Source organism: Carlito syrichta, unplaced genomic scaffold (genome assembly GCF_000164805.1).
Source record: "Carlito syrichta isolate Samal-C Ts95f unplaced genomic scaffold, Tarsius_syrichta-2.0.1 Scaffold306906, whole genome shotgun sequence".
Taxonomy (NCBI): Eukaryota; Metazoa; Chordata; class Mammalia; order Primates; family Tarsiidae; genus Carlito; species Carlito syrichta.
Window position 1 is genome coordinate 22,406 of NW_007251002.1, and position 23,930 is coordinate 46,335.

The 23,930-nt window shown below is 38.8% G+C and overlaps 1 protein-coding gene across 3 annotated transcripts in view; it reads left to right on the forward strand.

The window, feature by feature from the left end:
- The window catches only part of SLC39A10 (solute carrier family 39 member 10), a 62,426-nt gene that overhangs the window by 1,166 nt on the left and 37,330 nt on the right, over positions 1-23,930 (forward strand). Inside the window, exons 1-3 of one of the 3 annotated variants that reach the window (XM_008063526.2) lie at positions 11,232-11,337; positions 12,520-12,573; positions 20,186-21,213. In XM_008063526.2, coding sequence (XP_008061717.1) covers positions 12,534-12,573; positions 20,186-21,213 — 1,068 coding nt within the window. In that variant the 5' untranslated portion in view covers positions 11,232-11,337; positions 12,520-12,533. Of the gene's footprint in view, positions 1-11,231; positions 11,338-12,519; positions 12,574-13,416; positions 13,569-20,185; positions 21,214-23,930 lie in introns of those variants that run through there. The other 2 variants (XM_008063529.1, XM_008063527.1) reach the window with 2 other exon arrangements.

Below are 23,930 nucleotides of genomic sequence, written 5' to 3' on the forward strand. Positions count from 1 at the left end.
AGTGGCCGCAGCGCCCACGCCCTCCGGCGGGAGGGCCCTTCACCGGAGGCCTGTTCTGCGTCGTCGCGGCGCAGGGCCAACGCCCGCTTTCAAGTAAAAAGGCGGCGGTTTGTGCCGTCCTCTTGGGAAGACGTTCATGTCTGCCTTTCCGTGGTCAGGCCTCTAGTTTTACCGTGACCCCGAGCCCTGCTGGGAGCACAGCTAGCCTTGCGTTTCATTGGTGCTTCCTTTTTGGACGTGTAGCTAAGTCTCACGCAATTAAAGAACAAGCAGGTGATGCCTTGGAAACTCTGGAGATGGAGAATTTCAGTGTGCCGCCGGAAGCTCAGCTCGAGGCGCTGGTCCCACCCCCTGCACAGAAATGTGAGAACCGGTCCACTGTAGATCTCGGGATACTGCCAGGCCGCCCACACCCGACAAGTCCTGGGTATTCCGCAGGGAGAGAAACCAATAGGTAACATCAGTGAGGAGAGCTGTGAAGAAAGTTGTGATGTGCAGTGGACCTCAGAATGATGGTTTTACGTGTGAAATACAGAGAACTGCAGCAGAAACCAATGGTGTTAAATAGCTAGCAAGGGTAAATATTTATGATGAGTCATCCGTACTTTAATCAAGCATTAAATATCAAGAGTAGTGGCTGCTCTAATCATGGCTCATTTCAAACTAGTAAAGGGCTGTAAATGATTAACTACCTTACGCTGACTTTAAATTCTTTCAAGAATTGTAAAGGTAATCTAAAATTCCTGCCAGTTACTTCAATATTACTGTAATTTTAGCTTGCATTCATAACTGAACAAATAACTAAATGCCAGAGGTTAATTAAGGTGTTTCTTTTTTCCTAATCCATATTCACAAACCTGAATTTTTATCCAGACCCCTGGATAATAACCCCTGTGTAAGAATGACTTTTATGCTACTTTAGGAGAAGTGGTCACTCATATGCCTAGTCCTGAATTGTACCCCACTTCTTTTTTTAAAAAAAGTGTTTAGGGAAGACCTCTTAGGAGGTGACATCAATAATATACTGCGTGATGAACTGTACTAGTTCTTCCTGCTACCAATTTGTATTACACTAACAACTTAAATGTATCAAATCCACGTGGTCTGTTCACTCTAAAGGGTTTTACATCAGAAAGAAGAAAACACGGTTCTTCCCCTTTTTTGAGCACCAGATTAGAAGTAAGTTGAGGGGCCTCAAATTTAGTATGCAAGTACTATACAAGGGGATGTGTCTTTTTTTTAAAAATGACGGAAAAGGCAAGATAATGTTTTATATAGCAAGGGAAATTACTCAAAAGCTGGGATGATCATTTGCTTTTAATTAGTGAAACTTGTTAATATTCTGTTTCCTTCCTCTGACTCTACTGTCACTGTCACCAATATTGGCAAGAATTTAGGGCTTTGGAATGAGATTTCTAAAGGTTTAAAACCCTGAACCTGTTTGATTACCTTGAGCTAGTTGCTCTATCTTAATCATTTATCTGAAGTACTAAAAAACCTACCTTGTGGGTTTACTGTGACCATTACATGAGATAATGAACTAAAGGTCTACCAGTTTACCTTTTCTACATATAAATGTTTCTGTTCTTTTATCAGTGGTGAAGCACGGCTTTCTTTTTCTTTTCCACTGATACATGATTACCTCCAGAATGAGGCTTGATAGTCTCTGTTGGGCCTTTGAGAAGATACAGTTATCCTTTTGTTGTTTTTCATGTATAATACTCAGAATGTTTGTGCTTTTTTTGCATTTCCTGACATAATTACATATGTACATCTTGTTTTTCCTGCCTAACCAGATTTCTTGAGGGGGAACATACTTCTCAGCCTTTTGTCACATACTGTTCATGACACTTCATTCAATAAATTTGCGGAGCTTGTTTGTGAAGCTCATTAATCAAGTTTAAAATGCAAATTGAGTAAAACAAAACATAAATTTACCATTAACCTAAGGAAATGCTTTGGATAAAAATGGCAGCTTTTATTTATTTGGTTCCTACTTCAAGATAGGAAGTGCCATTTGTTTTATTGCAAAGGGACATTTTTACTAGTGCATTTTAAAGTCATTTTCACAAGTCAGAGATGGAGAAGAAGGTGCACAGGAGATAGAAGAGCAATGTAGGCAATCAAAACAGAAATCTAGATTTTTCCTTTATAACAAGTTGTATAATCTTAAATCATCTTTCATTGTAGGCGTAATTCTCATTAAAAATATACTGCAGCTTAAAGTTTGCGAGTTAAGCCTGCCTAGTCCAAACCTCAACAGTTAGATGCTGCCCCCTAGTGTTTGATTCCCATCACCTCTCCCTAGAACAAGAGCTTAAAGAACATTTACTTGGTACTATAATACTAAGGAATTAGTGTTTTGTTTTAGGATTTCCTCCAGCTATTATGTGTAACTGATAATAAGATGGACATAGTCATTTTGCATTGGTTAACTTTTTAGTTTTCCAAATAAGAGGTGAAGATAGAACAATATGTCAGTTACCTTGTGAATATGTATACACATTTATATATGTGTACGGGATTTTTTTCAAAATGGGAAGAGGATAATATGTTTAAGGTGTAGCTTTGAGGTTAACTGTATGGATAACAGCAATTTTATTCAGTTAATCTGTGCTTCTCTGTCTTGTAAATTGTATAAATATCATTTTTATAATGGTATAAAATCTGTTTCCTGGCTTAATTTAGTTCCATATAACTTTGTATTGCTTCAGCTGTACTGATAATAAAGTTTGAAAATGTTAAATTTACATAGTGAGCTTTTTTTAATGTCAAGTCTATTTTAAACTATAACTTATATGGAATGATTTTTGAAAAATAGGAAGTCTCAAGAACCTCTTCCTAACCACAAGATTTCCTATAGTCATGTAAATGCTAACAATTCATTCAGCATTCACTGATATACCAATTACCAGTATTCCAACTGGTTTTTTCTTTTTGTTTGCTATTCATACGTTTTGTGGGTGGGCCACACAATGACTTTAGATTTTTCTAAAACAACCAAATACGTTCTCAAACAATAAAAATTTACTGGAATTTTCAAAAGTGTGCCCAAGAAAAAGCAATATACAACTGAAATTGTAGTTTTAGATAATAATAGCATTATTTAAGTTATTTAGACACTGTTTAGGAGACATGTTAAAACAGGACACACTTTCACATCACATAATAATCTAGTGTCAAATGCTGTTTTTCTGTTCTTTTATCGGAACGTAAGAGGTTTTTACTGGATTGCCAGATATAAAGATTGGATATTTGATAGATTTCTCATGTTAAAAGATGTTAGAGTAGGATGCTGGTAGTCACAGGTTTGTGCAAATATAAGGATAATATCTAAAATCTTGTTTAGGTAGTGTTTGAACTACTTTCACTTTCTACAAGTAAGTGGTAGATGATTTCATAATTACCTACTTTTTTAGTTATATTTTATAATTATTAAATTTTGCCCTTGATGTGTACCCTCCTTTTGGAGACCTATCATTCAGAAAAGGTTTTTGGGGATTAGAAAAGTAAGAATGTTATAGGAAGTATCCTTATCTTATTGATATAAGATTATGTACTTTCATAGGACCGGAAGTATTGTTATAAGAACTATTATGAACTATGAAAGAGGTTAATTTTGATCCTCTGTAATTAAGATTTGTCAGTGATCACTTTTAAGTTTTAGATCTATTTTCATTCAATATAGGAAGTAGAAAATCTCAATCAGTTTTGGTGTAATAAGGTCACAAAGATAAATTTCCTACTGTGCTATTACTTTAATATCTAAATTTTAAAAAATTTCCGATGTGCCCTCACTTTTATGAACCTTTTCTAAATTCACTTTTCTATAGTCTGAATTTTTAAATTTTAAAATAGTGGTTTCTCTTACAATTGTCTACTGGATTTATATGTTTTAAAAAATTTGTGATTAAGTCAGGCATCAGCAAACTATGACCCATGTTTTTGTAAATTACTTTTGGCACATATCTTCTTCATTCATTCAGTACATTGTCTATACCTGCTTTTTGAGTCACATATTTTATAGTAGAAGTTCAGTCAGATTGTCAACCCACAGGTAATGTGAGTTCCCAAGTGTTCTTGATCATGAAGTGTGGAATCTTTAGTCTCTTCCCTCTCCCATTTTCCTGCTGCAGGAGAAATAGCACCTTTACTGTGCTTGGAGTTGGAAAAGGAATGTGAAGCCCTTGGCTTCAACCTTGGGGTTACCATGGCTCAGGTAGCACCTCTTACAGTTCACCTTCTCTTGTAATTGGAAAGTCGATTGTGTCTTCTTGTTACTCAGAAGGAAATGTATCACATTTGTTTTTACTCCTTTTCCCTTTCCCCTTTTTCTTCTGTCCCCCTTCACCCCCATGAGGCACTGTGGAATTGATTGGGTGCTGGAATTGATTGTGTGCTCATAGGCTTGTGAACACATGTGGAATATACCTCAGTGCACCTCTGTTGAAGATGAGTCCTTGTATTATTTTGTTTGCATGTGAAGAAGTACTCTTTGCACGATGTTATAGAGGAACATAGCCTCTTGATGAAGAGGACTATGGAAAGATTGATAGACCATATCGATATAAATGAAATAGCACATGATTTGTTATTATGTTATAAATTGAGATCGGTAAAACAATAAATTAGAAAAATACATGTAAGATAGTATTTATTACATAATTATATATATAAAATATATGTTATAAAGCAGCGAGACTATGTTTTCTATTGCCGTGGACTTTTTTTTTTTAGCATGGAATGTCATCTAACTTCATAACTTTTTAATGTTTGAAATTTTTTTTGTTTTATTTTAGTTTTTAATTTAATTTATTTGAGTTGGAGGTCTCTGTTGCCCAGGCTGGAGTGCAGTGGCACTACAGTCTCAACCTTTGGGCTCTGGTTTTCCTTCTGTCTCAGCCTCCTGAGTAGCTGGGACTGATTACATATGCACACTACCATGCCTGGCTAATTTTTTGATTTTCTGTAGACAAGGTCTTGCTTTGTTGCCTAGGCTGATCTCTAACTCTTGGGCTCAGACAGTTCTCTGCGTTGGCCTCCCAGTGTTCTGAGATTCCAGGTATGAGCCACTGTGCCCTGCCCACTTTTTTTTTTTTTTTTAAGATTTTAGTTTTAAATTCGAATATCTAGTTTTTTCAAATAAAGTGAATAATGTATATAACGAGTAAAATGTGAAGTTTATTTTCAAGAAGATGATTATACCAATTGTTAAAAACACTGAAGAAAGTCACAGTTATGCTAAAATTAAATCACTAACAGATATTAAGAAAAAAATTTTTTTTTTTTTTTTTTTTTTTTTTGAGTTGGAGTCTTACTCTGTCTCTTGCACCCACAGGCTCAGGCAATCCACTCTCCTCGGCCTCCCAAAGTGCTGGGATTACAAGCTGAGCCACCGAGCCTGGCCAAGAAAAATGTTTTTAAAAATTCACTGAATATAATTTTCCTATTTTGTTTTGTTTTGTTTTGTTTTTTTGAGTTGGAGTCTCACTCCGTTGCCCAGACTGGAGTGCAGTGGCACGCTCCCAGCCACCACAGCCTCGACCTGCTGGGCTCCGGCGATCCTTCTGCTTCAGCCTTCCAAGTAGCCAGAACTATAGGCGCGCGCTACCACACCTGGCTAATTTTTGATTTATTGTAGAGATGAGGTCTCACCAATTTGCCTGGGTGGGTCTCAAACCCTCAGGCTCAGGCAATTCACTCACCTCAGCCTCCCAAAGCACTGGGATTACAGGCTGAGCCACCGAACCTGGCCTAAATATGATTTTATATAATATATTAATAAAATTTGTAAATTGTTAAGGCATTTTTTTAATAAAGATTTTTTGCCTAAACATGAGTACTTGAAAGTTTTATTGAGACTAAAACATAAAGTTTTAAAATTAACTATTAGGTGTATAAAAGTGTTGGGTGTTAGTTCAATGGATACTTTTCTTTTTCCTACAAAAGAAGCAGATGCCAGAGGTATTAGTTCTTTAGTTTGTGTTATTTTTAATTATAGCTTTTTAAAAAGAAAATAAATGTGGGGAGAAAAAGCTCCTTAGATTTAGAAATCATAGAAGAAATTGCAAAACACTTAGTAGGTTTTATTCCATGTACATGAAAATATCTATACATGAAAAGGAAAACGTAATCAAAATAAAACGGTGTATGGCAGAATTGAAGTTTTTTTTTGCAAAAAATACGATCAACTTATGTTATTTAAAGCTCATGTTGATAAAATACAGACATCAGTAATAATTTTTAAGATACACATTAAAAATAAGGCAAAGTCTGTCAGTTATTTCAAAATTAATACTGCTAATGAGAGTGCTATGATCATACTGTTGGTGGCAGTATAGCCAAGCTTAATTTCTCAAGAAGCCAGTTTAAAAGTAAGTATGTGCAAAGAAAGACCTGAAAAGTGTTAAAATTTTTCTAGTGTTTCCCCACATTTTGGAATTAATTCCAAACAAATAGCCAAAAATAATAGCACAAATTGGAATTAAAATGGTTGCATGCTGTGATTAAAGCTGCAAACAGATGCTCGTGAAAATCTTGAAACTACAAGTAATTCATTTCCTTCCGTGTGATAATATGATTTTATTGGTTTGTTAACTAAAATTTAATATATACTTGCAAACTTTTAGGTTTTTTCAAAGTTATATGTGAATGTGGTTTAAAGAACCACATAGTTTTGTGACTTTTTTAGGGAAAAGAAAAAAAAAAACAGTCCCCTGTCTCCTCCTTTTACATTTTTCTTCCTGGAACATTGAGCAATCCCTTTTCTCTTTCAGTTGGTTATTTTGCTATTCATACCATGTCTCCAGTAACATGCTCATTACTTCTTGTTGTTTTTCAGTTTAGCTGCTATCTGTTAATGAAGAATGATTTAGTCTTCTTCCCATGTCTCTTCATACCTATTTCCTATGTCCAGTTTATCAGTACAATTATGTTGTAATTTTGGTTTAGAAAGTGTTTAATGTTTTTATGGTATGTATTTACAACTACATCACTGTAATAAACTATTACTTTTCCTTTCCTGCACAATTTTTTTTCTAGTATTAATAATTTTCTTAATTTTTTGTCTTTTTTCCCCCCTATGTATACATTAAAATCTACCCCACCCTATTTCTGAATAAGGAAGGGGAGTATGGTCAAAGCTGTATGTTCACTAACTTTAAGCCATTTTCTTGACATATTGAACACTGTTAAACTTGATAATAAAGATGTTATTGGATTGAGAACTGATAAGTCAAATTGGTAGTTTGCTATTTAAATTAGGTGGCTTTGACATTTGAATTACACTTTCATAAGAGTCAGTTAAGAGGCTGAACTGAGGCTTATCACGGTGTTCAACAATTTACAGGACCTCGATGTCTTAAAATAATTATAAGAACAGCTAGCTTTAATTGGACACAAAGTTTCCCTGGTGGGGAATAAGTAACCTGTGTGTTGTCAGAAGCATTAAAAAAATGTCAGTTGTGAAAAGATTGTCTTGGAGATTCTGATTATTTTTTTCCTAGACCTTAAGAAAAAGAAGGATAATTTTTAACTGGCAGTTCTCGTGAATGGCAGGGTGGTACCAAATTAAGGATGTGCAACAGTGACAAGAAAAAGAAAAACAAAGGGTGAAGATGGGCGCAGTGACAAGGAACTGAGGCTGCGGGCAGGCGCTGCTTTTAGAAAGAAGGCAATGTGGGGATGAGTGGAGACAGACAGCCTTGCGGGTTGAGGCAGAGCTTGGGTCCCAAGGGTCACTCTCTTCATGGGCTCTGCAGGCCCTTTTCATGGTGCATGTTTTGTAGGTTGAGGTGCATCTGGAATGGAAGGAGGTGGAAGTCTGTTCACCGAAGAGGAACTAAATATTTCAGTAGCTTCAAAAGGCATCCCAGACACTGTGTTTACTGGTCTCACATGTTGTTTGTATTCACAAGTAGCAGAACAGACATAGCAGTCTTCCTTTTTTTTTTTTGGAGTTGGAGTCTCACTCTGTCACCCAGACTGGAGTGCAGTGGCCGCTCCCGGCCACCTCAGCCTCGACCTGCTGGGCTCCGGCGATCCTTCTGCCTCAGCCTTCCAAGTAGCTGGAACTACAGGCATGCACTGCCACGCCAGGCTAATTATTTTTGATTTATTGTGGAGATGAGGTCTCGCCAAGTTGCCCAGGCAGGTCTCGAACCCGCAGGCTCAGGCAATTCACTCACCTCTGCCTCCTCGGGATTACAGACTGAGCCACCGTGCCTGGCGTAGCAGTCTTCTTGTAAAGTAGCTTTCTACAGTGTGGTTCCAAGTTCCCTGTAACGAAAGGTTGAAAAGCAGAAATGCAGGTAGTTGTTCTGACATTAGATGAGAAAATGTAGGTTTGTACATGGATGTTTAGAATGCAATAAAGATAGATATGATGTGTTGTTGATTGATTTGGTATGGAAAATCAAAGCATAGGTGTGTATATTCTTTATTTAAAGTAACCCAAGCTCAATTAGCGTGCTGGTTTCTTTTTTACTGTTTTTAGATGCTTGAATCTCAGTGGAAAGATTAGAGATTGCTGAATTGTGCCTTTTTTTTTTTTTAAGAGTTGCATTGGCATTCCAAAACTGTGAATGTGACTTTAGTAGATTAGGAAACTGGTGAAGTGTAGGGGATGGAAAAAGCAAACCATGAAGCTGTAAGAGGATTCTGTAGTTCCTGCTGAGAGTTCATTGCTGCAATACTATTATGAATTTTATAATGCCAATGAAATTGGGATGGTGTGGTGAGTCTTCCAACTTCCATTCAAATACTGCTGAATTGGTGACTCCAGAGAGCTGGCCTAGAGCTGACTTGGGACGTGCTTATATACTGCCTGTGATGGGAATATTTTGGTAGCTGTCTTTCAAAGGAGTCACAACAGAGAGACTTTTTTCCTCCTGATTCTATACTTCGGAAATTTAAGTGAAAGATCATAATACTACATCTCATAATGGTAATACCTCAGGTTAATATGCTTAATTACTTTACAAAGCAGTGTCATATATATCAATCAGTTCAACTGATGGTCAAGTGTAGGTGTCATTCTCTGGTTAGCGGAGAAGTAACAGTGGCAGTACTGGGGTAAACTAGAGACAAAGACTTCTGACTCCTGTTTTTGTCTTACACACAAAATATTATATTTGAGCTGGGCATGGTGGATCACGCCTTTAATCCCAGCACTTTGGGAGGCAGAGGCGAGAAGATTGCCTGAGCCCAGGAGTTCCAGACTAGCCAGAGCAACTTGGCAAGACCTGTCTCTACAGTATTTACTTAACTGGGCATGGTGGCATGCACCTGCAGTTCCAGCTGCTTGGAAGACTGAGGCTGAAGGATCGCCTGAGCCCAACAGGTTGAGGCATTCTCATGGCCACCTCACTCCAGCCTGGGTGGCAGAGTGAGATTCCTACTCAAAAAAATAACAAAATACTGTATTTGGTAGATATGTCAGAAATGGGGGTGGGATAACAACTTGCAGTTAACTAACATTTAAATATTACAAATATAGCAAAATAATGAACAAAGCTTTTTACTACTTAAAATATGTATAATTTTATTTGGTTCTTATAGTTGCAGGAAAATAGGACAGAAATTAACATTCTACTTTATAAGTACTAATAAGGTTAAGTGACTTGCCCAAGGACTCATAGCTAGCAGGTGGCAGAGTCAGTTCTCTCACTGAGCTCTTTAGCCCCTCACTAATGAGTCTTCAGCGTCCGCACAGTCTCGCTGCTTCTCCTCACTTTACTCTTTGTATGCCATTGAATCACAGGAGGAAACTTAACTAATGTCTGACTACCTACATTCCTGTCAAGATAGATAAAGATTGATGAGGTCATGAAACCATTGAGTGATATAAATGTCAGCTGTTTTTATACAATTGAGAATGTCAAGAAAACTGATTTCTACTATTACTTAAGAACTCCTGTAATGAAACCTTTAAACAACAAAGTCCTTTATATAATCAGGAAACTATACATTTGTTGATTTTTAGATTTAGTTTACTTAAAGCACATTTTACATTACTTATATAATCCAGAATGAGGGTTTTAGTGATTTCTCTTGGTTTCTACCTCACTGACCTTTAAAGCACCAATCTGGAACATTAAAAAGGCTTATTTTAAAACCTTGCTAAACACCTTATAATGTATTTTCCTGTTATTCGCATATTGTGTGTATGTGTGTACATGCCTTTGTGCATATGCTCACACATGGGTGTGAGAGACAATCAAGACATAATAACTTCTGGTTCTTTCCTTGGTCTTCAGTGTCCTTAAAAGTCTCCAGAGTGAAAGGGTTTTGTTTGTTTTGTGAAGTGAATTGAATAGATTACACACAGGCAATACTAAGTTGGTCAGTCTCTCTAGTAGCAGGAACCTAGGATTATTTTAGTTTTTATCAGTTATTTTTCTTATGTCAGGCAGTCATTTTGTTAAGTGATCACTGTGAAATGACTTTTTATATTGACTAAGTAGTATTAGAAGATAATTTTTCTGAAAAATAGTGTTTATAGTGTATATATATATATATATATATATATATATCTATGTATCTGTCACCCAGACTGGAGTACAGTGGCCGCTCCTGGCTACCACAGCCTCGACCTGCTGGGCTCCAGCGATCCTTCCGCCTCAGCCTTCCGAGTCGCCGGAATTACAGGCATGTGCTACCATGCCCGGCTGATTTTTTTTATTTATTATAGAGATGAGGTCTCGCTGCCCAGGCCGGTCTCGAACCGCGGGCTCAGGCAATCCACTCACCTCAGCCTCCCAAAGGCATGGGATTGCAGGCTGAGCCACCAAGCCTGGCTAGTATATATATTTTTATAGTATATTTTAGATGGGTTATTTAATATTTAATAATATGGGTTATTTAATATTTAATAATGATTTCATTATTATCAGATATACAGATATGTATAAAGGTTTAAGATATACAAATATACTGATATGATAGAAGGAGACCCTGACTTTGAAGGTGTTTAATTTTAATTAAATCTTAAAATTTGTAACCTGGCTTTTTTTTTTTTTTTTTTTTTGAGTTGGAGTCTCACTCTGTTGCCCAGACTGGAGGGAAGTGGCCGCTCCCTGCCACCGCAGCCTCAACCTGCTGGGCTCCGGCGATCCTTCCGCCTCAGCCTTCCGAGTAACCGGAATTACAGGCGCGTGCTACCACACCCGGCTAGTTTTTGATTTATTGTAGACATGAGGTCTCGCCAAGTTGCCCAGGCGGGTCTCGAACCCGCGGGCTCAGGCAGTCCACTCACCTCAGCCTCCCAAAGCGCTGGGATCACAGGCTGAGCCCAGCTAACCTGGCATTTTATACAGTAAAAACTACAATAAAAAACCTGTGAGTAGAGATTTTTGTAATTAAGCCTTGTAATAGAAGAAAATTGCTATGGAAAATAACCCCAATTCCTTTCTTTTTTTTTAATGGACAAAAACTGTATATATTTATCATGTACAGCATGGTGTTTCTGAAATGTGTACACTATGGAACTGCTGAATTGTGCTAATTAATGTGTTATCTCACATACTTTTTTTCCAGTAGAGTCTATTTTTATAGAAAAATATAAAAGTACAACAATTAAACAATTATTGGCATTCTTGTAATTTATAATTACAAAATGCAAGTATGTTTTACTGAATATTATCTTCAGCTTTCATTGCAACAATTTAAATCTTTAAAAAAATCTCATACTTTTTTTGTGGTGCAAACATTTAAAAACAGGAAACTCTTCACAAATTCATATGTTAACCTCATGCAGGGGCCGTGCTAGTTGGCTAATCTCTGTGTTTTTTAGTTTTTGAATCTGGGTTTAACTCTGTCACTCAAGCTGGAGTGCAGTGGCACAGTCATGGCTCACTACAGCCTTGACCTCCTGAGCTCAGGCGATCTTTCCACTTCAGTCTCCTGAGTGGCTGGGACTACAGGCAAGCACTTATTTATTTTTATTTTTGTGGAGACGAGGTCTTGCTGTCCTGCCCAGGCTGGTCAGGAACTCCTCCCAGAGTGCTGGGATTACAGGCGTGAGCCGCTGTGTCCTGCCATCTCTGTATTGTTTCAGTCTCAGTGTATGTGCCTGCTGAATGAAGTAAACTCCCTAATTCCTTTTATTTAGGGTTCTAGTTAACCTTTCTATTATGTGCATCCATGTATTTTGTTAAGCAAGATCTTTTGGTTGCCAAAAATGCCTTTCTTTCCCCCTTGGTTAGAAAATTGATTTTCTATTTCAGTAATTTTAAGCGTGCATGTAAGAATTGGTGAAACTTGAATAAGGCCTGTAGTTTAGTTAATAGTAGCATATCAATGTCAGTGTCTTGGTTTTGAAAATGTACTATGATAACATCTTATTGCAGGGTAAAAGGTGCATAGAAACTGAACTGTTTTTACAACTTCTTGTGAATCTTAAATTGTATCAAAATAGAAAGGTTAAAAAATAAAAATTTATCTTTGAGGATTATTAAGTATGGATGTGCTTTTATTTTTATTTATTTACTTTTTGAGTCAAGGTCTCACTCTGTCGCCCAGGTTGGAGTAGTAGCATGATCACAGCTCACCACAGCCTCGACCTCCTGGCTCCAGGTAATCCTTCTGCCTTAGCTTCCTAAGTAGCTTAGACTACATGAGCATGCCACCACACTTGGCTAATCTTTTGATTTTTTTTTTTTGTAGAGATGAGGTCTCTGTGTTGCCCACGTTGGTCTTGAACTTCTAGCCTCAATGGTTCTTCTGCCTCAGTCTCCCCAAATGCTGAAATTATAGGCATGAGCCACTGTTCCCAGCCTGGATGTGTTTTTAGAAACTGCATTTTATTGGTTTTATGAATTGGAAGTTGGAATAAATATTTTTAATATTTCATGAGACTAATGTTAAATATAGAAGACTATTAGTGATTCCTTTATATTTGCATCAAAAGTAGTATAATAATTATTACAATGACTGAATTGCCCAATTGTAAGTTAGCCCCACTCTGAATATATAAATTATAGAGTGGTAGAATACTTTTAACTGTGATGATATAATGGAAATCAACAGCAAAAGAATAAAATAAATTTCTGGTGGCAACTGCTAGTTATTTACCAGAATCCATTCTTTCATTTATTGTCAGTGAAGTCATACTTTGATGCCTACAACAATCTAGTGAAGACTTGAGTAGATAACTAAGCTGAATTGAAATCATTCTGAGTTATAAAACTAACATAGTCTCAGTGAAGAAAATTTGGAAAACTCTAAAACATGAGCCATAGTAGAATATTTTGGCGAGGACATAGCTGTGTCCTGTAAAGACCAGTGTCTAGCACTGACTGTGGTATGTGGGCCTTCATCGTTTCCCTCACTCTTGTCTCCACCCTAAAGATCCTCCTTGCGCTGTGGATCAAAAGGCTTCTTCCACCGAAAGGCAAGGGAGGCAGCATCCTGCTTTGGTGAGGCCATATTTCCTGGCCTTCAGCTGGTTGAGGCCACATGGCCAAGCCCTTGCCAGTGAAATGTGAGAAGTGGTTCTCTGAAGAAGACAGATCTGAAGCTGGCCTTCCTGCTGGCTGGAGTAGCACCTTGTGAAGCCGATGTGGCTCTGGGTAACGAACAGAACTGCCCTGACTCCTGGAGTAGTTACCTTGGACTGTTGGCAATCCACTGCCTTTTGAGAGAGGTCTCTTTGCAATAGCTGCTTAGCCTATGCCAGCAAAATGCATACTTCATCTAAATTGAATATGTACATTCAGTTCATCTAATTGAATTTATCATCTCTACAATAAATAAAAAATATAGTTGGGCATGGTGGTGTACGCCTGTAGTTCCAGCTACTTGGAAAGCTGAGGTGGAAGGATTGCCTAAACCCAGCAAGTCAAGTCTGTGGTGACCATGAGCATGCCACTGAACTCCAGCCTGGGTAACAGTGAGACTCTGACTCAAAAAAAAAAAAACCAAAAAACACCCCACCAAAAACAAAACAAAACACCAAAAAACAAAACCCAAACTTAAATGGTAGCTTTCGAATTAAATTTGTTCTAGACTATTTAAAAAAAAATGTTTAGCCGGGCATGGTAGCACATGCCTGTAGTTCCAGCTTCTTGGAAGGCTGAGGTGGAAGGATCATGGAGCCCAGCAGGTCGAGGCTGCAGTGGCCATGAGCATGCCATTGCACTCCAGTCTGGGCGACAGAGTGCGACTCCAACTCAAAAAAAAAAAGAAAAATGTAACCCATGTATGCCACATATGATAATTCAACCTAACTTATTCAGATAATCATAACACTCAATTGACTGAAGTATCATTTTAAATGAATGGGAATGTTTGGTAACTTATTTTTGTAGATACTCACCCTCAAACTTGAGATGGCTTGCATGAAGCTTACTAGGAAAGCTAGATAACCCACTGCTTGGCATTGCCCACAGGTTCTGGTTTTATAGGTAGGTAGAGTGCAAGAATGTGCCTTTATAGTTCCAGCAGGATCCTACTGCTCCCACAGCCACACTTGGATTGACGCTCGTGCAGGGTGTGTGATACCTTTTCAGATTTATAGAAAAATACATAATATAGCAAGCATCTGAATCCCATTATCCTGTTCTAACAAATAGTGTTATATCACATAGCTTCAGATGCCCTTCTTTTAAAGAAATACAACTGTGCAGATGCAGTTAAATATGTACACCTCCTCCTGACAGCTTCTTCCCTCCCTCCCTTCTCAAGAGGATGACTCCTCTCAAGTGTAATCATCCCTGTGTTCTCTTGCTGCCTGTGTATATATGCCCCCAAAGTAAGATATTTTGCATCCTTTTCAGTTGTCTATAAATGGTATGTCATGTATCTTTTTGCAGTTTACTTTTTAAATTATGGGGGAACCCCAAAAAATCTGGAATTATCTTTTGGAGAGTGGGCTCCTTGTACAGGCTTTCTCTGCTGGGTAAGTGTTCTAGTGTGCCAGTTAGTATTGTGAGAGACTCTGTTTGGCTTCAGTGAAATTAAAAAAAAAAATTTTATTTTAAAAATGTGGGATACAATTTAGAGTTAGGTACACAAATGTTCATTATGCAGGTACTTTTGCTAATGATGAGATTCTTTCAACGTGTTTGTCCATTTCATGATGAGTAATTTGTGAGCACACCTGTTTACACTCACTGACTGTTCAGCAGTTTTTTGTTCTGTTTTTTGAGTTGGAGTTCACTCTGTTGCCCAGACTGTAGTGCAGTGGCATGCTCCTGGCCACCGCGGCCTCAACCTTCTGGGCTCTGGCAATCCTTCCACCTCAGCCTTCCAAGTAGCCGGGAACTACAGGCGCGCTACTACGTCCAGCTAGTTTTTGATTTATTGTAGAGACGAGGTCTCGCCAGGTTGCCCGGGTGGGTCTTGAACCCACGGGCTCAAGCAATCCACTCGCCTCGGCCTCCCAAAGTGCTGGGATTACAGGCTGAGCCACCGAGCCCGGCCTGTTCAGCAGTTTCTGATCAAAGTCATGACCCTCATTCCCCACCCTTCCTATTCACCCGATCTTGCTCCAGCAACTTTTTTCTTGTTTCCCCCAGATGAAAAAATCCTCAAAGGGACACATTTTGCCGATGTGAAGGAGGTGAAACAAAAAATGGCAGAAGCACTAAAAGGCATCAAAATTGACAAGTTCAAAAACTGTTTTGAGCAGTGGAAAAAGTGTCTTGATAGTGTATTACATTAAGTTGAAGTTTAAACATATCAGAATAAAGATGCAATTTTTAATTTATAAGTTCCGGGTTTTGGGGGGCGGGGGGTCCTGCCTTGTATATTTCAGAGATTTTTTTCATGTTAATATACGTTCTTTCATAGTCACATCACTGCAATGCTATCCTTACATAAATATACCATATTTATCTTACTTATTCTACTGATGGGCATTTAGGTTGTGATAGACAGAGCAATTATTATATATAATTGTTATATAATTGACTGCTATTTCTTATTTACCTCCTTTTTTCTGGGGGTACTTCCACCAGTACTATAAGATAGTTTCTGTTTCTCTACATGAAATCTTTGCTTAACATCTGGTTTATATAGTCATGGATTGGTTTTTGTCTGTTAGTATCTCAGAACATTATCTAGATTCACAGCATCTAAATTATTAGAAATCATGTTGCTGCTTTATCAACTTTCTGGTTATGTCCTTTGCATAGTTGTCTATGCAATATTAGCGTGTTTTCCTCATCACTATACATGTTTTATTAATTCTGAATACTGATCTTTGCTATGCATTGTTTATCACACACATTGCAAATATCTTCAAGTATATGGCTTGTCATATACTTTGTGGTTTACTATATTATAGAGCAATTTTTAAAGAGTTTAGTTAAATCAATATTTTTCTCTATGGTAGGTGCTTTCTGTGTCTTGCATAAAAAATCCTTAGGCTTGGTGGCTTATGCCTGTAATCCCAGCACTTTGGGAGACGGGGATGAGAGGATTGCCTGAGTCCAGGGTTCGAAACCAGCCTGGGCAACTTGGCGAGACTGTGTCTCTACAATAAATCAAAAAATTAGCCGGGCGTGGTGGCGCATGCCTGTGGTTCCAGCTACTTAGAACGCTAAGGCAGAAGGATATATAGCCCAAGCCCGGCAGATTGAGTCTGCATTGGCGGTAAGCATGCCACTGCACTCCTGCCTGGGCAACAGAGTGAGACTCCTACTCAAAAAGAAAGAAAAAAATATTTGCCTAGTCTAAGTTCATAATGATACTCTATTTTCTTCTAACACTTACTGAGAATTTTCCTTTTCACACACAGGTCTTTAATCCCCTTGGAATGGACTTTCACCTATAGTATGAGGAATATCCATTTTCTCAATCAATATTATTGATTCTTCTTCTAGACTGTTCTGCTCCACTTGCCTATTTGTCTGTCCCTGTGCTAATGCTGTGTTATTTTAGTTAGCGTAACTTTATTTTTTATTTATTTGGGTTTTTTTTTTTTTGAGTCAAAGTCTCTATCACCCAGGCTGGAGTGCAAAGGCACCCTAACAGCCACCGCAGCCTCGACCTGCTGGGCTTAGACAAACAAACAAAAAAGATATGTTATCAGTCTTTCCCTTATAATACTTTTTGTATACTATCTTAAAGGTCTTAAAATTAGTCCCTGGACTCAGGCAATCCTCTCGTCCCTGCCTCCCAAAGTGCTGGGATTACAGGCATAAGCCACCAAGCCTTAAGGATTTTTTTATGCAAGACACAGAAAGCACCTACCATAAAGAAAAAAGGTCTTAAAGGTTTTAAAATTAGTCTCAAACAAATCTTCAAAATCTGTGCTCTCTAGTATTATGGTTGGCAACCACATGTGGGTATTGAGCACTTGAATCATGGTTAGTCTGAATTAAGATGTGCTGTAAGTGTAAACTACATGCCAAATTTCAAAGGCATAATATTAAAAAGAATATAAAACATCTTAATAATTTTGATACTGATTACATGTTGAAATGTTATTTTGGATATAATGGGTTAAATAAGATATAATGTGAAATCAGTTTCATTCTTTTATTCTACAAAGCTTCAAAATTGCATAATTGGCTCACATACTTACAGAGTCTAGAAGTATACTTATCCAACAGAACTTTCTGTAATGATGGACATGTTCTGTATCTGTACTAAGATGGTAGTCATTAGCTACATATGGTTATTGAACATTTAAAATTTTTTATTTGATTATTATTATTATTTTGAGTCGAGGTCTTACTCTGTTGCCCACACTGGAGTGCAGTAGCACAATCACGGCTCACTGCAGCCTTGACTTCTTGCTTTAGGTGATTTACCTGCCTCAGTCTCCCCAGTATCTGGGACTACAGGCATGTAGCACCATGTCTGGCTAAATTTTAAAAATTCTTTTTTGTAGAGTGAAGTCTCATTTATGTTGCCTAGGCTGGTCTCAAACTCCTACACGCAAGCAATTTTGCCTTGACCTCCCAAAATGCTGGGATTACAGGTGTGAGCCGCTGTGCCTGGCCGCTTTTGAGCATTTAGAATGTGGCTTGGGTGACAAGAAGTTGTTTTCAATCTAGTTTTAGTTTGTTTAAATACCCACATGTGACTAGTGGCTACTATATTAGACAGGGCAGTTCTGGACACTAGTATTTTAACATTTCTTGTTCTAGATTTAGGTTCATAAGCCATCTGTAATTTATTTTTGTATAGTGTGAGGTGGGGGGTTACATTTTATTTCTTCTGCATTTAAATCCAATTGACCAAGCACCAAGGAAAAGGACCACCCTTTTCTGTTTTTAGCTTACATTTTTTCCCTTTGGCCTATTTGTTTTTCATTATACCAAATGCCACACTGTTTTTAATGACTGATAAAGTAAATGCACCTATTTTTGTTCCTCAAGGATATTTTAGCCATCCTTGACCCTTTCTGTTTCCACTTATTTTTCCCCCTTTTTAAGACATGGTTTCACTTTGTTACTCAGACTGGAGTGCAGTGGCACAATCATGGTTCACCACAGCCTTGGACTCTTGGGTTCAAGTGATTCTGCTGCCTTAGCCCCCAAGTAGCTGGGACTACAGGTGTGCATACCACGCCCAGTTCATATTTTTGTTGTTGTTGTTGTTGAGTTGGAGTCTCACTCTGTTGCCCAGACTGGAGTGCAGTGGCTGCTCCCGGCCACCGCAGCCTTGACCTGCTGGGCTCCGGCGATCCTTCCGCCTCAGCCTTCCAAGTAGCTGGAATTACAGGCACGCGCTACCACGCCCGGCTGATTTTTTGATTTGTTGTAGAGATGAGGTCTCGCTGCCCAGGCGGGTCTTGAACCCGCGGGCTCAGGCAATCCACTCACCTCAGCCTCCCAAAGGCGCGGGATTACAGGCTGAGCCACCGAGCCTGGCTCCAGTTCATATTTTTATGTGTGGTAGAGACAGGTCTCACTATGTTGCCCAGGATGGTCTTGGAACTCCTGGTCTTAGGCAGTTGTCCTGCCTCAGCCTCCCAAACTGTTGGGATTACAGGTATGAGTTACATTTTCTTTAAAATGTGGTCCTTAACTATGTAAAAAATCTTATATACCTTTTGTTAGATTGATTCCTAGCTGTTTGCTTCTGTAAATGGTATTGTTTCTAATTTCTTTTTTTGAGTTGGAGTTTCACTCTGTTGCCCAGGCTGGAGGGCAGTGGCATGCTCACTGACACTGCAGCCTCAATCTACTGGGCTTAGGCAATCCTTCCACCTCAGACTTCCAAGTAGCTGGAACTACAAGCGCATGCTACACCCCCGGCTTATTTATTTATTATAGAGATAAGGTCTCACCAAGTTGCCCAGGCTGTTCTCGATACCCCCGGCTCAAGCAATCCTCTCGCCTCGGCCTCCCAAAGTGCTGGGATTACAGGCTGAGCCACTGTGCCTGGCCTCTAATTTCATTTTCTAATGATTACTGGCATATAGGAATACATTTGCTTTTAGGTTATTGTCCTTGTGTTCCGCAATTGGACTAAATTAACATTTTCTTATAGATTGTTTTAGATTTTCAACATGCTTCTACCATTTGTGAATAATGACAGCTTTATTTTTTTCTGATTCTTACATATTTTATGTTTATTTCTTTTTCCCTTATTGCACTGACCAGGACCTCAAGAGGCAGGGATTAGCAACTTATTTGTAAAGGGCCAGATAGGAAACCAGTTCCTGTATACATGCATAGATTCTTGAGTGTTTTGTTTAACAGGAGCCAGAGCAGTCTCGAGGGTGCGTCTTTTGTATTTATTCAAAGGGCTGTTCACTGTTTTGTTTTTTTTTAAGTTGGAATCTCACTCCATTGCCTAGACTGGAGTGTAGAGGCAGGTTCCCGGTCACCGCAACCTTGACCTGCTGGGCTACAGTGATCCATCCACCTCAGGCTTCCAAGTAGCTGCAACTACAGGCGTGCGCTACCACACTTAGCTAATTTTTGATTTATTGTAGAGACAAGGTCTCGCCAAGTTGCCTGGATGGCCCTCGAACCCTCAGGCTCACGTTGGCCTCCCAAAGTGCTGGGATTATAGGCTGAGCCACCAAGCCCGGCTGATGTTCACTATTATGATTAAGAAGGAAGAGTCATTTTTATAGGGAATTGGAGAGGAAAAGACTGTTTCAGAGTTATGAAAGAAAGGGGGTAAAACATTTGCTTAGTGGATTGGCAACTGTAGAGAACTTATTATTATTTTGAATGTGCCTGGGTGGATACTAATGCTTGTTTCTCTCTTTAAATCCCTTTAGGAAAAATAGAAATGAAGGTACATATGCACACAAAATTTTGCCTCATTTGTTTGCTGACATTTATTTTCCATCATTGCAACCATTGCCATGAAGAACATGACCATGGTCCTGAGGAGCTTCACAGACAGCATCGTGGAATGATAGAATCGGAGCCAAGCAAGTTTTCAGTGCTGGCTGCTGAAAATGAAAAAAAATACTATATTGAAAAACTTTTTGACCGTTATGGTGAAAATGGAAGATTATCCTTTTTGGGTCTGGAAAAACTTTTAACCAACTTGGGCCTTGGAGAAATAAAAGTAGTTGAGATTAATCATGAGGATCTTGGCCACGATCACGTTTCTCATTTAGATATACTGGCAGTTCAAGAGGGAAAGCATTCTCACTCACATAGCCACCAGCATTCCCACAGTCACTTAAATTCAGAGAATCAAACTGTGACCAGTGTATCAACAAAAAGAAACCACAAATGTGATCCAGAAAAGGAGACAGTTGAAGTATCTGTAAAGTCTGAGGACAGGCATGTACATACGGACCACACCCATCGTCTGCGCCACCACCACCGTGTGCATCATCACCTCGATCACAACACCACTCACCACGTCCACAATGATTCTGTGGCTCCCAGTGAGCGTGGGGAACCCAGCCACGGACCTTCCCCAGAGACCAATAAAACACAGGAGCAGTCCGATGTTAAGCTACCGAAAGGAAAGCGAAAGAAAAAAGGGAGAAAGAGTAATGAAAATTCTGAGGTTATCACTCCAGGCTTCCCCCCTAACCATGATCAGGGCGAACAGTATGAGCACAATCGGGTCCACAAGCCCGATCGTGCGCATAACCCGGGTCACTCCCATGTGCATCTTCCAGAACACAGCGATCATGATCCTGGTCACGGACACCAAGACCTTGATACTGATAACGATGGTGAACACCGACACACTAGGAAGCGAGAGGCTCCGCATGTTAAAAAAAGTGCAATTTACTCAGCAGCTGGCCACAAAGAGCACAGTGAGGATGAGCGGCAGCACGAAGTAAGTGTGGGAAGAATCTCAGATGATTGTGGTACGTTTTAAAGGTTGGATACCAGTGGGGTGCTAGTCGTGTTGAAGCATATTTGCGTATCTTTCCATATGGAGCATCAGGTAACATTCCTGAACAGAATGTGCTAAGGAATCAAAATCAGTATAAAGGTTTTTTAAAGCTAGATTCTCCCTTGTATGGTTTGTCTCCCCTCCCTTCCCCTCCTCTGCCCTACCCTCCCTGTCGCCGTAGCATAGTCATGGCTCATTGCAGCCTCGACCTCCTGGGTCAGGCGATCCTTCCTTAGCCTCCAAGTGTCTGGGACTACAGGCACACTACCGTGCTGGCTACTTTAAAAGTTTTTTGTAGCTACAAGGTCTCACTGTGTTGCTTTGGCTGGTCCTGATCTCAAGCAGTCCTTTCTGCTTAGCTGGGAAGTGCTGGGATTACAGGCATGAGCCACTGTGCCCAGCTGTGTTTTTTTCTTATATTCTCAAGTTTAGGTTCTTCAAATCTAAATGTTTACATCTTGTTAGCAAATATTTCTTATGAATTGTTTGACTCTCCAAGTATTTTACTTTGTTACTGTTAGCTGGTTTCTGGGTACATGACAGTTAAAACCTTTTTTTGTTGTTGTTTAACCTGGCCTTTTGGGAAGTAACTAGAACAGCTTCTGTTTCATAATTATTAATCTGTTGAGGTAATTATCGAGTGGTTCCCAGTCATTGATCAAACTCCCAAGTCAGGTATTATGCACATGCGGTATGCTTGTTTTCTCTTTGCTTTATGTTAGACCTGCTTACTTTTGATACCGCTGTTTCCTCAGGCCTTTAACTAGCTTAGGGTGAAGGCAAAAATATATAATAATAGGAAACTCCAGAGCAGTGGGTTAGTCCTTTTTTACTTTAAGTTTTCATACTCTTGTGTACTTTAACATTTGATTGGATCTTTCTTGTTTGTTTTTTTTTTAACTATCTTAAGCACATTTTATTCTTGTTTCATTAAAGGTATGTCAACACCCTCGTTTATTTTAATTTTAGCATACTTGTTAAAGTTTAGACATATTTGTTGAATTTGTTCTTTATATGTATAAAAAGTAGGTCAGTGTGGAAAATGGCCTCATCCTTTCTGACACTATCATTTTGGAAATATGTTTTACATCTAAGTAAATGTCTTTGATTCCCCACCCCCCTGGATTAACCATTAGCTATTTGTTTTTTGGTAGTTATAAACACTAATTTTATTTTTTCAAAATTAAAAAAAAATTAATGAATTAGAGACAGGAGGGTCTTGCTATGTTGTTCAGGCTGGTCTCAAAGTCCTTGCCTCAAGCAATCCTTCTGCACAATGTTGGGATTACAGGTGTGAGCCACCATACCTGGTCTGCGCTAGTTTTAAAATGACATGTATTAAGATCTTAGTATGCCTTTTTTTTTTTTTTTTTGAGTTTGAGTTTGAGTCTTACTCTGTCACCCAGACTGGAGTGCAGTTGCCGCTCCCGGCCATTGCAGCCTTGACCTGCTGGGCTCCGGCGATCCTTCCACCTCAGCCTTCCAAGTAGCTGAAACTACAGGCGTGCGGTACCATGCCCGGCTAATTTTTTGATTTATTGTAGAGATGAGGTTTTGCCAAGTTGCCCAGGCAGGTCTCGAACCTGCGGGCTCAGGCAATCGACTCACCTCAGCCTGCCTAAGCGTGGGATTACAGGCTGAGCCACCGAGCCCGGCTGTTAGTATGTTTTTATAGTATACATTATTTTGGATAATTCCCTAAAACCTTCTGTTGATGCTAATTGGATTTTGTTATTCATATTTGCTCTCTGCCTCAGCCCTATGAGGTCTGCCCCATCAGACTTGTATTGGTGACTGACAGGTCTGATGCCTCCTGGGGATTCTCTCATGATGTCTGAAAATGTTCTGTATGTTGATCAGGGTTGTGCCTTGTGGAATTAAGAGCTAAGGAGAATTGTTTTGTGTTTGTAAGTTTTGATTTGGGTTTTTGGTGATTTTTTTCTGCCATAGATAAATGGTCTAGTGAAGTATAGCAGGTCAGTAAACAAGCATGCTGCAAGAGTGGATCTGTGCCAATGGGGGCAGTGCCGTTTCTTTTGCCTTGATTTTAAATAACCTGTTTTTATCATGTGATAGATCCAGACTTTTTTGCTATTTGTTTTTTGCTTTGTTTTATTTTGTTTTTAAAGTACCTGTGAACGAAGCTGCCTTTTAAAAAATTTTCCAGTTTTGTCCCCGTCAACTGACATTAATTAGGCCAGCATTTCTCAAAACAGTATTCTTTTGTAGTGCTTTTGGCAATGAAAATGTCTATATTATGGTATATTTTAATATAAGTTATTAAAGTACTCTAAGTCTATTTAATACTGTTTCACAAATAAGGATCCTGAATCACTGATGACTGCAGTTCAGCGGAGAAGTGGGTTTTTTCCTCATCCCTTAAGAATCTTGTGGCTATAGTTCTGAGTCATTCTAATCCTTGGCAGAAAGTCATTATCTTTCATGTGTTGGAGTGAAAGAATGATTGGAATCCATAAAAAGTTTTGGGTAATTTAGTTTAATGAATCCCTGTTACAAGTTTTTACAAAAAAAGTTTTGTTTGTAACAGATACCTGTGTATTATAGATTACTTCCAAATAATATTTAGAGTATTTTTTTATTATTCAGTAATTTATTTTTTTTGCATACTCTTCTTAAAGACATTCCCTTACTTAATT